This window comes from Hyla sarda, chromosome 2, assembly GCF_029499605.1.
Source record: "Hyla sarda isolate aHylSar1 chromosome 2, aHylSar1.hap1, whole genome shotgun sequence".
NCBI classification, from domain to species: Eukaryota; Metazoa; Chordata; class Amphibia; order Anura; family Hylidae; genus Hyla; species Hyla sarda.
The window spans coordinates 49,970,208-49,982,902 of NC_079190.1; the positions used below are offsets into that span (position 1 = coordinate 49,970,208).

Here is a 12,695-nt window from a genome sequence, read left to right on the forward strand (position 1 = left end):
TCGCTGCTGCAGCACCCCGCTATCATTACTGCGCAGAGCGAGATCGCTCTGCACGTAATGACGGGCAATACAGGGGCCGGAGCATCGTGACATCACGGCTCCGCCCCTTGTGACGTCACGGCCCGCCCCCATCAATACAAGTCTATGGGAAGGGGGCGTGGCGGTCATCACGCCCCCTGCCATAGACTTGCATTAAGGGGACGGGCCGTGATGTCATGAGGGGCGGAGCCATGACATCACGCTGCTCCGGCCCCTGTATCGCCCGTCATTACGCACAGAGCGAACTCGCTCTGTGCAGTAATGATGGTGGGGTGCTGCAGCGGCGATCCCCAGGGTCCCCAGCAGCGGGACCGCGGCGATCTAACATCTTATCCTTTGGATAGGGGATAAGATGCCAGGGGCGGAGTACCCCTTTAAGGGGTTAATCCCCTTGTGCCATTATTCCCCCCTCCCTCGTGTTCCCTTTTGCCATAATCAGATAATGGCAAAAGGGATCAGAGGAAGGGGAGAATAATGGCACAAGGGGATTAAGATGAAGGGGAGGGGGGGAATCATTACCCCTCCCCCCCCCCCATATTAATCCCCTTGTGCCATTATTCCCTCCTCCCTCTGATCCTCTTTTGCCATCATCCCGCCCTCCATTTTATATCCCTTTTGCCATTATCCCCCTCCCCCTCCATCTTAATCTCCTTGTGCCATTATGCCCATCCTCCTCCATCTTAATCCCCTTGTGCCATTATCCCCCTGGTCCAATATATGAGATACATACCATAACACCCTCCCATACTGCGGTGTTACACTTGGTTTAGCAGGCTTACCAGGCCTGTGTCTATCCCGTTTGGCAGGAGTCGGAGGGCTGCACTGACGGGTGATGTCCTTCTGCGCTGTGCCGGAACCTCCGCGAAACGTCAGGGAGGTCACACATCAGGCCCGACAGCCACTGCAACTCACTTAAAGTGGCCGCAGCTACAATATAGTGAGCTAATGCGGCATCCAATCCTCGCTCTGCGCTGACAAATACTAGCTAATGCATGGCCGGTATTTGTCAGCAAATTGCCATACCCCCACATAACCCTTGGTGTACCCCTATAGGGGGACGCGTACCCCTGGTTGAGAGCCCCTGCTGTAAACAAAAAAGAGGCAAAGCAAATTCTTATTTCAAAGAAGGTTATACGCCACCTCCTCAGGCCTGCACTAGGCATCACACAGAAACATCTGCAATGTCTCTTTAATAGAATCTAAAGAAAAGGATTCCAGCAGAGAGATTTTAGAACACAGTCATGGTTACGTTTATCTAATAAGCTCCAATTGGATCCAGCTCCGTGTCTCCTCACTGTGACCTCCAGAACACTGGGCACCTGTTTTAAATCATGAAGGGGCCGTGAATCAAGATGTGGCCTCTAGCCAAATTATGTAATGTTTTATTCCTGTTCACGAGCCTCCCCATAAATTCAAGACACGTGACACCGGAGATTAAGTTGTTAAGAAATTGGTTATGTAGAGGAGCATCAAAGATAATACTGAGCAGCACACAGCAATGATTGATGTTTATGAAAAATTGAGCATTCTTTTCTTACTGAATAGCTATTGTAGGAAATCTTGGCTTTTATTAAAGGGGTAGTCCAGTGGTGAAAAACTTATCCCCTATCCTAAGGATAGGGGATAAGTTTGAGATCGCGGGGGGTCCGACCGCTGGGGACGCCTGCGATCTTTCTGTACGGGGGCCAGGCTCTCCGGCCAGATAGCGGGTGTCGACCCCCGCACGAAGCGGCGGCCGACACGCTCCCTCAATACATCTCTATGGCAAAGCCGGAGATTGCCGAAGGCAGCGCTTCGGCTCTGCCATAGAGTTGTATTGAGGGGGCATGTCAGCCGCTGCTTTGTGCGGAGGTCCACACGCCCCCTTCCCGTGGGCTGTCGGGGCTCCGTACAGGATATCGCGGCGGGCCCAGCGGTCGGACCCCCCACGATCTCAAACTTATCCCCTATCCTTAGGATAGGGGATAAGTTGTTCACCACTGGGTTCCCCACTGGACTACTCCTTTAAAGGGGATGTATCATCAAAGCATTAGATATGCTACATTAGATAATACTACAAAGAACTAGTGCCCACTGATGAGGAGAATAAGCAGGAAGAAGTGCAAACCCAATCGCTTCACTCCTCAGCTTGCAGCAATCTCTATCCTGTGGACCCATAGAAATAATGGGGCTCCAGTACAGAAATCGCTCTGAGACAAGGATTAAAAGGGGATATTCCATGAAAAAACTGTTATTTTCATATCAACTGGTTTGGAAAGTTAAACATATTTGTAAATTACTTCTATTAAAAAATCTAAATCCTACCAGTACTTATCAGCTGCTGAAGTTGAGTTGTTTTGTTACCGTCTGAACACAGTGCTCTCTGCTGACACTTCTTTCTGCCCCAGAAACTGTCAAGAGCATCCAGAGCAGGAGAGGTTTGCTATAATGATCTGCTGCTACTCTGGACAGTTCCTGAGACAAGCAGAGATGTCAGCAGAGAGCACAATTGTCAGACAGAAAAGTACAACTCAACTTCAGCAGCTGATAAGTACTCGTAGGATTAAGATTTTTTAATATAAGTAATTTAAAAATCTGTTAAACTTTCTGGAGCCAGTTGATATGAAAAAAAACAAAATCAATGACCAATCAAAAACGAAAAAAACGGACACATTTTTTTATATGTCTGGTGTTTTTTTTTGTAAAAGCTCATGAAAATTGCACCCTGTATTTCACAGTATTTTACACTGATCACTACAGGATTTAGAATAAGCAATATGCTTTGCTGTATAGACTCAGAGAAGCAGAGTCATAACATTATAAGTATAGGAGGCTTTAAAGGGGTACTCCCATGGAAAACTTTATTTTTTATTTTTTTTAAATCAACTGGTGCCAGAAAGTTAGACAGATTTGTAAATTACTTCTATTAAAAAATCTTAATCCTTCCAGTACTTTTTAGGGGCTATAAAGTACAGAAGAAATGCTTTTCTTTTTGGATTTCTCTGATCTCATGACCACAGTGCTCTCTGCTGACCTCTGCTGTCCATTTTTGGAACTGTCCAGAGCAGGAGAAAATCTCCATAGCAAACATATGCTTCTTTGGACACTGAGGACAAGCAAGGCTCTGTACACTGAGGACAAGTAGGACTGTGCAGTGAGGACAAGCAGGGCTCTGTACACTGAGGACAAGCAGGGCTCTGTACACTGAGGACAAGCAGGGCTCTGTACACTGAGGACAAGCAGGGCTCTGTACACTGAGGACAAGCAGGGCTCTGTACACTGAGGACAAGCAGGGCTCTGTACACTGAGGACAAGCAGGGCTCTGTACACTGAGGACAAGTAGGGCTCTGTACACCGAGGACAAGCAGGGCTCTGTACACTGAGGACAAGTAGGGCTCAGTACACTGAGAACAAGCGGGGCTCTGTACACTGGGGACAAGCGGGGCTCTGTACACTGAGGACAAGCAGGGCTCTGTACACTGAGGACAAGCAGGGTTCTGTACCTGAGGACAAGCAGGGCTCTGTACGAGAGAGAGAGAGAGAGAGCAGAGCGGCGGGCGCACTGATCGGTGGCACAGTGAACTCTGACGTGGCGCTGCTGCGCTTAGACGCACGGTGACGTGACCTCACGTCTAAGCGCAGCAGCGCCACGCTGGAGTTCAAAGCGCCTCTCCCAGGCAGCCACTGCGGTTCTCTTACAGGGCTGCCGTGGCTGTGTGGAAGATGCAAAACAGCAGCCAGCAGCACCGTTCTCCGGGCCCGGGTGTCACAGGCAAGACGCATCAGCAAGGTTAGATGCCGATACCGATAACTAACAAAATCGTGAATATTGGCCGATAATATCGGCCAATCCGATAATCAGTCGATCCCTAGTATACAGCCCATAAAATGTATTGGAAGGATTAAGATTTTTAATAGAAGTAATTTACTAATATGTTTAACCTTCTTGCACCAGTTAATTTTTAAAAAAAAGTTTTCCACAGGAGTACCCCTTTAATGATAGTTATTAAATCATAATATACATACAGTCATGGCCATAAATGTTGGCACCCCTGAAATTTTTTAAGAAAATGAAGTATTTCTCACAGATAAGGATTGCAGTATCACATGTTTTTCTATACACATGTTTATTCCCTTTGTGTGTATTGGAACTAAACCAAAAAAGGAAGGAAAAAAAGCAAATTGGACACAAAGTCACACCAAACTCCAAAAATGGGCTGGACAAAATGATTGGCACCCTTAACTTAATATTTGGTTGCACACCCTTTGGAAAAAATAACTGAAATCAGTGGCTTCCTATAACCATCAATAAGCTTCTTACACCTCTCAGCCGGAATGTTGGACCACTCTTCCTTTGCAAACTGCTCCAGGTATCTCTTATTGGAAGGCGTCTTTTCCCAACAGCAATTTTAAGATCTCTTCACAGGTGTTCAATGGGATTTAGATCTGGACTCATTGTTGGCCACTTCAGAACTCTCCAGCGATTTGTTGCCACCCATTTCTGGAGGCTTTTTGATGTATGTTTGGGGTCATTGTCCTGCTGGAAGACCCAAGATCTCGGAGGCAAACCCAGCTTTCTGACACTGGGCTGTACAGTGCGACCCAAAATCCGTTGATAATCCTCAGATTTCATGATGCTTTGCACACATTCAAGGCCCCCAGTGCCAGAGGCAGCAAAACAACCCCAAAATATAATTGAACCTCCACCATATTTCACTGTAGGTACTGTGTTCTTTTCTTTGTAGGCCTCATTCAGTTTTCGGTAAACAGTAGAATGATGTGCTTTACCAAAAAGCTCTATCTTGGTCTCATCCATCCACAAGACGATTTCCCAGAAGGATTTTTGGCTTACTCAAGATCATTTTGGCAAATGTGTCAGCAGTGGGGTCCTCCTGGGTCTCCTGCCATAGCATTTCATTTCATTTAAATTTTGACAGTTCGCACTGACACTGATGCTCCCTGAGCCTGCAGGACAGCTTGAATATCATTGGAACTTGTTTGGGGCTGCTTATCCACCATCCGGACTATCCTGAGTTGACACCTTTGATCAATTATTCTCTTCCATCCATGCCCAGGGAGATTAGCTACAGTGCCATGGGTTGCAAACTTCTTGATTAATGTTGCGCACTGTGGACAAAGGCAAATCTAGATCTCTGGAGATGGACTTGTAACCTTGAGATTGTTGATATTTTTCCACAAGTTTGGTTCTTAAGTCCTCAGACAGTTCTCTTCGCCTCTTTCTGATGCTTAGTGTGGCGCACACAGACACACAATGCAAAGACTAAGTGAACTTCTCTCCTTTTTATGTGCTTTCAGGTGTGATTTTTATACTGCCCACACCTGTTACTTGCCCCATATGAGTTTAAAGGAGCATCAATGCTTGAAACGATCTTATTTTTCCACAATTTTGAAAGGGTGCCAATAATTTTGTCCAGACCATTTTTGGAGTTTGGTGACATTATGTCCAATTAGCTTTTTTTCCTCCCTATTTTGGTTTAGTTCTAATACAAACAAAGGGAATAAACATGTGTATAGCAAAACGTGTTACTGCAATCCTTTTCTGTGAGAAGTACTTAATTTTCTTGAAAAATTTCAGGGGTGCCAACATTTACGGCCATGACTGTATACAGTATGAGACTAAATGTTCCCTTTTCACTCTCTGGTTTCTGTGGGAGAGGGCTGTAAAAACACTTTTTTTCCTATTCTACAGAGAGGGGAAAAAAATGTCACATTAACTGGTACCAGAAAGATATACAGATTTTTAAGACATTACGCAGTGCTCCTTGCTACAACTTCTGTACATGTCAGGAAATATCCAGACCAGGAGAAATTTGCTATGGGGATTTGTTACTGTTTTGGTAAAAAAAAAAAAGACTATGGTCTGATAAAAAAAAGAGATTGAACTTTCTGGCCTCTATTCTACGTGTCACGTATGGAGCAAATCAGGCACCAAGCATCACCTGCCCAATACCATCCCTACAGTGAAGTATGGTGTTAGCAGCAACCTGTTGTAGAGGTGTTTTTCGGAAACTGGGACAGGTAGACTGGTCAGGTTTAAGGGAAAGTTCAATGGAGCAAAGTACAGATGTACTGATCCAGAGTGCTCTAGACCTAAGAGTGGCTGAAGGTTCATCTACCAAAAAACCAATGACCCTAAGCACACAGCCAAGGCAACACAGGATCAGTAAAGGGGTACTCCGCTGCCCAAACTTTCAGAACATTTTGTTTCAAATGCTTGTAGCCGGCGGGGGTCGTGATGTAATGACCACGCCCCCTCCTGACGTCACACCCCGCCCCTTCATAATGTCACACCATGCATTGAGGGGGCATGGTGTGACATTATGAAGGGGCATGGCCATGACATCATGAGGGGGCGTGGCGATGGCATCACGACCCCCGCCGCCCGCACCCAGCATTCTAAACAAATGTCAGGTGCTGCACAGAGATCGCAGGGGTCCCAGGTGCGGGACCCCCGCGATCAGACACCTTCCTTTGGATAGGGGATAAGATGTCTAGGGGCAGAGTACCCCTTTAAGGGACAGAGCCTTGACTTGAACCTAATGTACACCTCTGGAGAGACCTGAAAATGGTTTCCACCATCAGCCCCCATTCAGTCCTACAGAGCTTGAGAGAACATGCAGAGAAGAATGGCAGAAAATCCCCAAATCCAGGTGTGTAAACCTTGTGGCCTCATCCCCAAGAAAACTGGAGGATGTCAGCATTTCCAAAGGGGCTTCAACTAAGTACTGAGGGAAGGGTCTGAAGAATTATGTTCATGCAGAGATTTTAGTTTTTCCTTTTTACAAAATTTGCCAAAGTTTCTAAAGTTCTGCTTTCACATACTCATTGTAATTTACTGAATGTAGACTGATAAGGGAAAACTTAAAGGGGTATTCCAGGAATTTTTTTTATTTGACTATGCTACAGGGGCTGTAAATTTAGTGTAGTTCATAATATAGTGTCTGTACCTGTGTGGGATGTTTTTATTTTTATAATTCTTCTGTGATTTTCACTCCAATATTTATTTTTACCAGCATACAAAATGACTGTTGTCTCAGATTTTTCCCAGCTTGCAATGCGGCCGATACCTGACTCACTAGTCAGCTGATGACGGGGATCCTGTCTGCTTCAATTGGTGGAGCGATCGCTTGGTGGGAGAGAGCTAAATCTGCAACAGCTGTAGGCACCCTGAATAAAAAACCACACTGATTTGAATGGAAGCAGCTCATTTATGTTTCAATGGGTGGAGGGATCGCTTGGTGGGAAAGAGATCAATCTGCAACTAATGCAACAGCTGTAGGCACCCTGATTGAAAATCATAGGTCTTTTGAATGGATGCAGCTCATTTATGTTTCAATGGGTGGGGTGGCTGATGTGGAAAATGGAATTATGGGATTAGTAGTCAAAAAAAGAAAAGTCAAACAGGAAATACAAGTTCACAAAAAGCTAGCCACAATCTCATGACATAGCCATTTAGCCCCAAGACAAGAGCAGATCCTTCCTAAGCATGTCCATTACTGCCTGCCAGGTACATACTAAAATCACCTTATGGTGGAGAACCCCTTTAACATTTGTTTATTTCACCACAAGGCGGCAAAACTGTGGACAAAAGTGATAAGATCTGAAATCTTTCCAAATGCACTGTAGAAACATTTCTTTTAGAGCAGTGTTTCCCAACCAGGGTGCCTCCAGCTATTGCAAAACTACAGCTCCCAGCATGCCCGGACAGCCATCGGCTGTCCGGGCATGGTGGGAGTTGTAGTTTTGCAACAGCTGGGGGCACCCCGGTTGGGAAACACTGTTCTCGAAAGTAACTCCATAATACAGCTCTTAGTTCAGCACCATATATCCCCCTGAGGCTACATTGACTCTGTACCCTGCAATATTGTACAACGCTACTGTCTGCATTGGGGCCTTAGGGTAATCACAGGATTGTCATTGACCACCCCTCACGCCCCCCTCAGCATTCACACACTTGAATCTGGACGGATAGATTGTGTTTGGTTTTAAAGGGGTTTTACAGTGGTAAAACATTTTTTTTAAATCAACTGGTGGCAGAAAGTTAAACAGATTTGTCAATGACTTCCATTAAAAAATCTTAAACCTTCCAGTACTTATCAGCTTCTGTATGTTCCACAGGAAGTTCTTTTCTTTTTGAATTTCATTTCTGTCTGACCACAGTGCTCTCTGTCCATTTAAGGAAATTACTTCTATTAAAAAAACCGTAAACCTCCCAGTACTTATCAGCTGCTGTATGTTCCACAGGAAGTTCTTTTCTTTTTGAATTTAATTTCTGTCTGACCACAGTGCTCTCTGTCCATTTTAGGAACTGTCCAGAGTAGGAGCAAATCCCCATAGCAAACCTTTCCTGCTCTGGAAAGTTCCTAAAATGGACAGAGGTATCAGCAGAGAGCACTGTGGTCAGGCAGAAAGGAAATTCGAAAAGAGCTTCCTGTAGATTATAACAGCAGCCGATAAGTACTGGAAGGATTAAGATTTTTTAATAGAAGTAATTTACAAATCTGTTTAACTTTCTGGCACCAGATGATTAAAAAAAAAAAAAAAAAAAAAAAGTACCCCTTTAAAGGGCTCCTTTGCAGCTGCATCCTCAGTATATCATGCGGCAGTGCCCTACTATCCTCCATTCTAAATGGTCCTGTTCACAACTGACCTCTTTGTTGTGTAGTAGAAGACGCTGTTCTGAGACAGGAAAATCGGTTTCTCTGTAGATGAGCTGTTTGATGTCCTTGATAGCAGCGGAAGAGGGCACCTCGTATGTCCTACAGCCAACATACTCATGTAGGACAGTCACCCTGGACAACCTATCAAGATAAAGAGTGCATAGGATTGAAGAACACAATTCAAAAAGATTAAAAAGGGCTAAAAGAAAAAAAAATAACATACTGTAGACTTGTTTGCCTGGTGTAGACATAAGAATTTGTATACATCATCTACAAAAAAGGCTTAGCTCACCAATTTTGGGCTGGGAGCCCTGGCCCGACTGCAGGTCTGATGGCCAAAATGTATCAGTTCGGGTCATGATAGCCACATTTGGGCTGGGACTTACAGCCATGGTATAGATGTAAAAATGCATTTGTAATATGCTAATGTGGACCCAGTCTAATAGTAACAATTAGGGGTATTTATCATTGGTTTTACCCCTGTTTTTTGACGGTTGTTTGTCGCTAATCACGTGCGCCAATAGGTTTTTGGGACTTTTGGTGCGACAAACGTTTTCCACTGTTTTTAACGTCGAACCTTATTCTTACGCGGCATAGCTACTTTAGCTGTAGTGGACGTGAATTTACTATTTGCGCCTTTTACTCTTTGTCGCAAAATTGTTCACTAATACCGCAAACGAGGTGCATCTCAACGCCATGATAAAATACACCTCGGAAATATTCTAAATCTATGCCATTGCAACCAGACCCCTATTCTTCTTCTTAAAAAGCCTGTTATATCTACACATTTCAAGCTTAGTACTGTATTGTAATTGGCCTTAAAGGGGTAGTCCAGTGGTGAAAAACTTATCCCCTATCCAAAGGATAGGGGATAAGTTTGAGATCACGGGGGGTCTGACCGCTGGGGCCCCCTGCGATCTCTCTGTATGGGGGCCAGGCTCTCCGGCCAGATAGCGGGTGTCGACCCCCGCACGAAGCGGCGGCCAACACGCCCCCTCAATACATCTCTATGGCAGAGCCGGAGATTGCCGAAGGCAGCGCTTCGGCTCTGCCATAGAGTTGTATTGAGGGGGCGTGTCGGCCGCCGATTCGTGCGAAGGTCGACACGCCCCCTTCCCGCGGGCTGTCGGGGCTCCGTACAGGAGATTGCAGGGGGCCCCAGTGGTCGGACCCCCCGCGATCTGCAACTTATCCCCTATCCTTAGGATAGGGGATAAGTTGTTCACCACTGGGTCACCACTGGACTACTCCTTTAATATTAGTTTAGGCAAATTCGGGGCTTTTCTATGAAAGATTGCGATCCTGAAATATGAAAGGGTTGGAAATGTCCCCCCAATTAATTCATCCAATTGACATAAATAATAATGCTCTAAATCTGGTACTGTTTGGTTAAATTATTACTCCTCAAAACCTTCACATATGTGAGGCACAAACACATTTTCCACGCTATCCCTTACTCTACAATATTTAGCTAGCAGCGCGGGAGAAATGGCGGCCGTTTCTGACTGGAAGACGCTGTGGTCTGTTAGTTTCGGAATTTGCGCCAAAGTTATTAACGGATGTGCGATAATTGATAAATTTGGCGCACGTCCGTGAAAAACACTGCAGGAAAAACCGAGGTAAAAAATGACTACGCACAGCTAATATTAATAAATACCCCCCAATGTGTTTGTATAATACATGCAAATGCACAAGAAAACCAACATTATAGGAGTATTCTGACTCTATGTACTAAGCATATGTTGTACGTGATAATTGGTGACAGTTGCGAGCCATGTGGCACGGTGATATCACTTCACACCCGCCTGGTGTCTACTCATTAGAACAGATGGATGAATTACTGATCCCCATCTGTTCCTGGTCTGTGCCCTGACTGAACACATTCTGTATAGAGTAACATACAGGAAGGAAAAGACATGGTCAGGTCAGAGCCAATCTGCTGGCTGTCAGCACTCTATAAATATAAAATATATCATTGGGTGGTTATGCACCATAAAGTATCGAATGCTGCACATCTCTGGTCAGATTTTTGAGTGTTAGGGTACGTTCCCACACGGCGTATTTTCTGCGTATTTGCTGCTGCGTATTTTATTTTCCCTGTTGAAGTCAATTGGTAGGAAAATACGCAGCACCAAATACGCAGCAAATACGCAGCAAAATACGCCATGTGGGAATGCACCCTAAAAATGGAGAACAAATGTCAAAAAACTGCATGTCTCAGCAAATCATTCTGAACACTGTTCATTATCTAATCAGGTCTTTACAGAAACAATAAAGGGAGGCATAATATGAAGGAGGTTTCTTTTTAACTCATAAGTATGGGTTCCTGAGCTGTGCCAATCTAGATGAAAGGAGGTGATACTTCTGTACGCTGCTCTCTCTCTATATCCTTTATATGACCAGGCTGCTTCCTGAACTTCAACCTGGCATCAGGCCAATAGGAATTCAGGCCCGTTTCTCCTGATGAAGCTGCTTTGAGTAGCGAAACTCGTTGAGTCTCTTTCCCTAATGTATCCCCAGTCCCACCCCCCTCCTCTTTTGTTTGCTACTATTCATTCTTTATTTTCAGCATTACCTTTTTGTTCATTCCAGCTTTGGCATCTTACTGTGATCTTGGTATTTTTGCATTTATTATCTTTGGGGTATGCAATATATGGTATATGATTATATATAATATTGTCAATATTGAAGCACTTCATGGTACTTGGTACACATATATTTGTGACCATTTATATTTATTTGTTGTATTATTATTATTTGGGGGGGGATACTTGAAATTATCACGTTTTTGCTCTTGTTGTTTTTCTTTGAATTTACGTATTTGTGTGTTTTATATTTAATAAATATCTGACAGCTATTTTATAGCCAAAAACATCTTCCTCACTAAGCCATGTTGTGAGAAACACAATATCCCCCGAAACCTCCCTCCTTATTTATCTTTCTTAAAGGATGTATATATGTTAAGGCAGCTCCCAGGCATAACCTTATGCCTCCTCTTCCTGAGGTATGCCCTGGCTATATGGATGGCCACAGTGCAATGGATCAGGCCTACCTGGCATCCGGTAGTGTCTGGGACCAAGGAATCTACATGCCAGGCACAATCCCAAGCATCAGAGCAGATCTCCACAATGGGCAAACCTCTCTCTTTTCTCTCCTAACACCAGGAGACAAACAATAGGTGTGGAGGGTAGACAAGACACCATACAAGACACCCAATCTTAGCATAGGAGGAGCAATAAGGGTTACTAAACTTACACTTAATCCCTGTGTTACATAGCTTTCAGATCTAATGGCATAAAGAGGGTGTAATCCATAACTTGGCTCTGATCATCATAGATCCCATCATTTGCAGATGGTTTAATGTATTAACCATATATCTGATTTGCAAAAATAGGCACAGACTATATGGCACCCATCAGAAATCTATACATAAACATTCCCTCTAAGGCTAGGCTTTAAAACGCCAGAAAAACTGCCACAGTTTTTCCCTGCATTTTGGCGTTTTTTCTGGCTTTTCTTCTTGCGTTTTTACCTTTCTGTGGAATTTGCCTTTTTTGGCCCCTTAGGCGTTTTTTTTCCTTTACAAAATACCGTATACCACGCACCGGCCTATAACACGCACCCTCATTTTACCAAGCATATTTGGGTAAAAAAAGTTTTTTAACCAAATATCCATGGTAAAATGAGGGTGCGTGTGTGCGCGTGTATACCCCGATACACCCCCAGGAAAGGCAGGGGGAGAGAGGCCGTCGCTGCACGCTTCTCTCCCCCTGCCAGGGGGAGAGAAGGGGCAGCGGCACCCATTGCCGGCGCCGCTGCCCCGTTGCCTCCCCCCATCCCCGGTGGCATAATTACCTGTTGCCGGGGTCAGGTCCGCGCTGCTGGAGGCCTCCGGCGTGCGTCCCCTGCGTCGTTGCTATGCACGGCGCGGCGCACTGACGTCATGCGCCGCGCCGTGCAGCGCATAGCAACGACGCAGGGGACGCACGCCGGAGG

The 12,695-nt window shown here is 45.0% G+C and overlaps 1 protein-coding gene across 3 annotated transcripts in view; it reads right to left on the reverse strand.

The window, feature by feature from the left end:
* Nucleotides 1-12,695, reverse strand: part of SACS (sacsin molecular chaperone) — a 90,892-nt gene that overhangs the window by 49,553 nt on the left and 28,644 nt on the right. For all 3 annotated transcript variants that reach the window (XM_056561760.1, XM_056561761.1, XM_056561759.1), the window contains exon 3: nt 8,690-8,840. In XM_056561760.1, the coding sequence (XP_056417735.1) occupies nt 8,690-8,840 (151 nt within the window). The remainder of the gene's footprint in view (nt 1-8,689; nt 8,841-12,695) is intronic.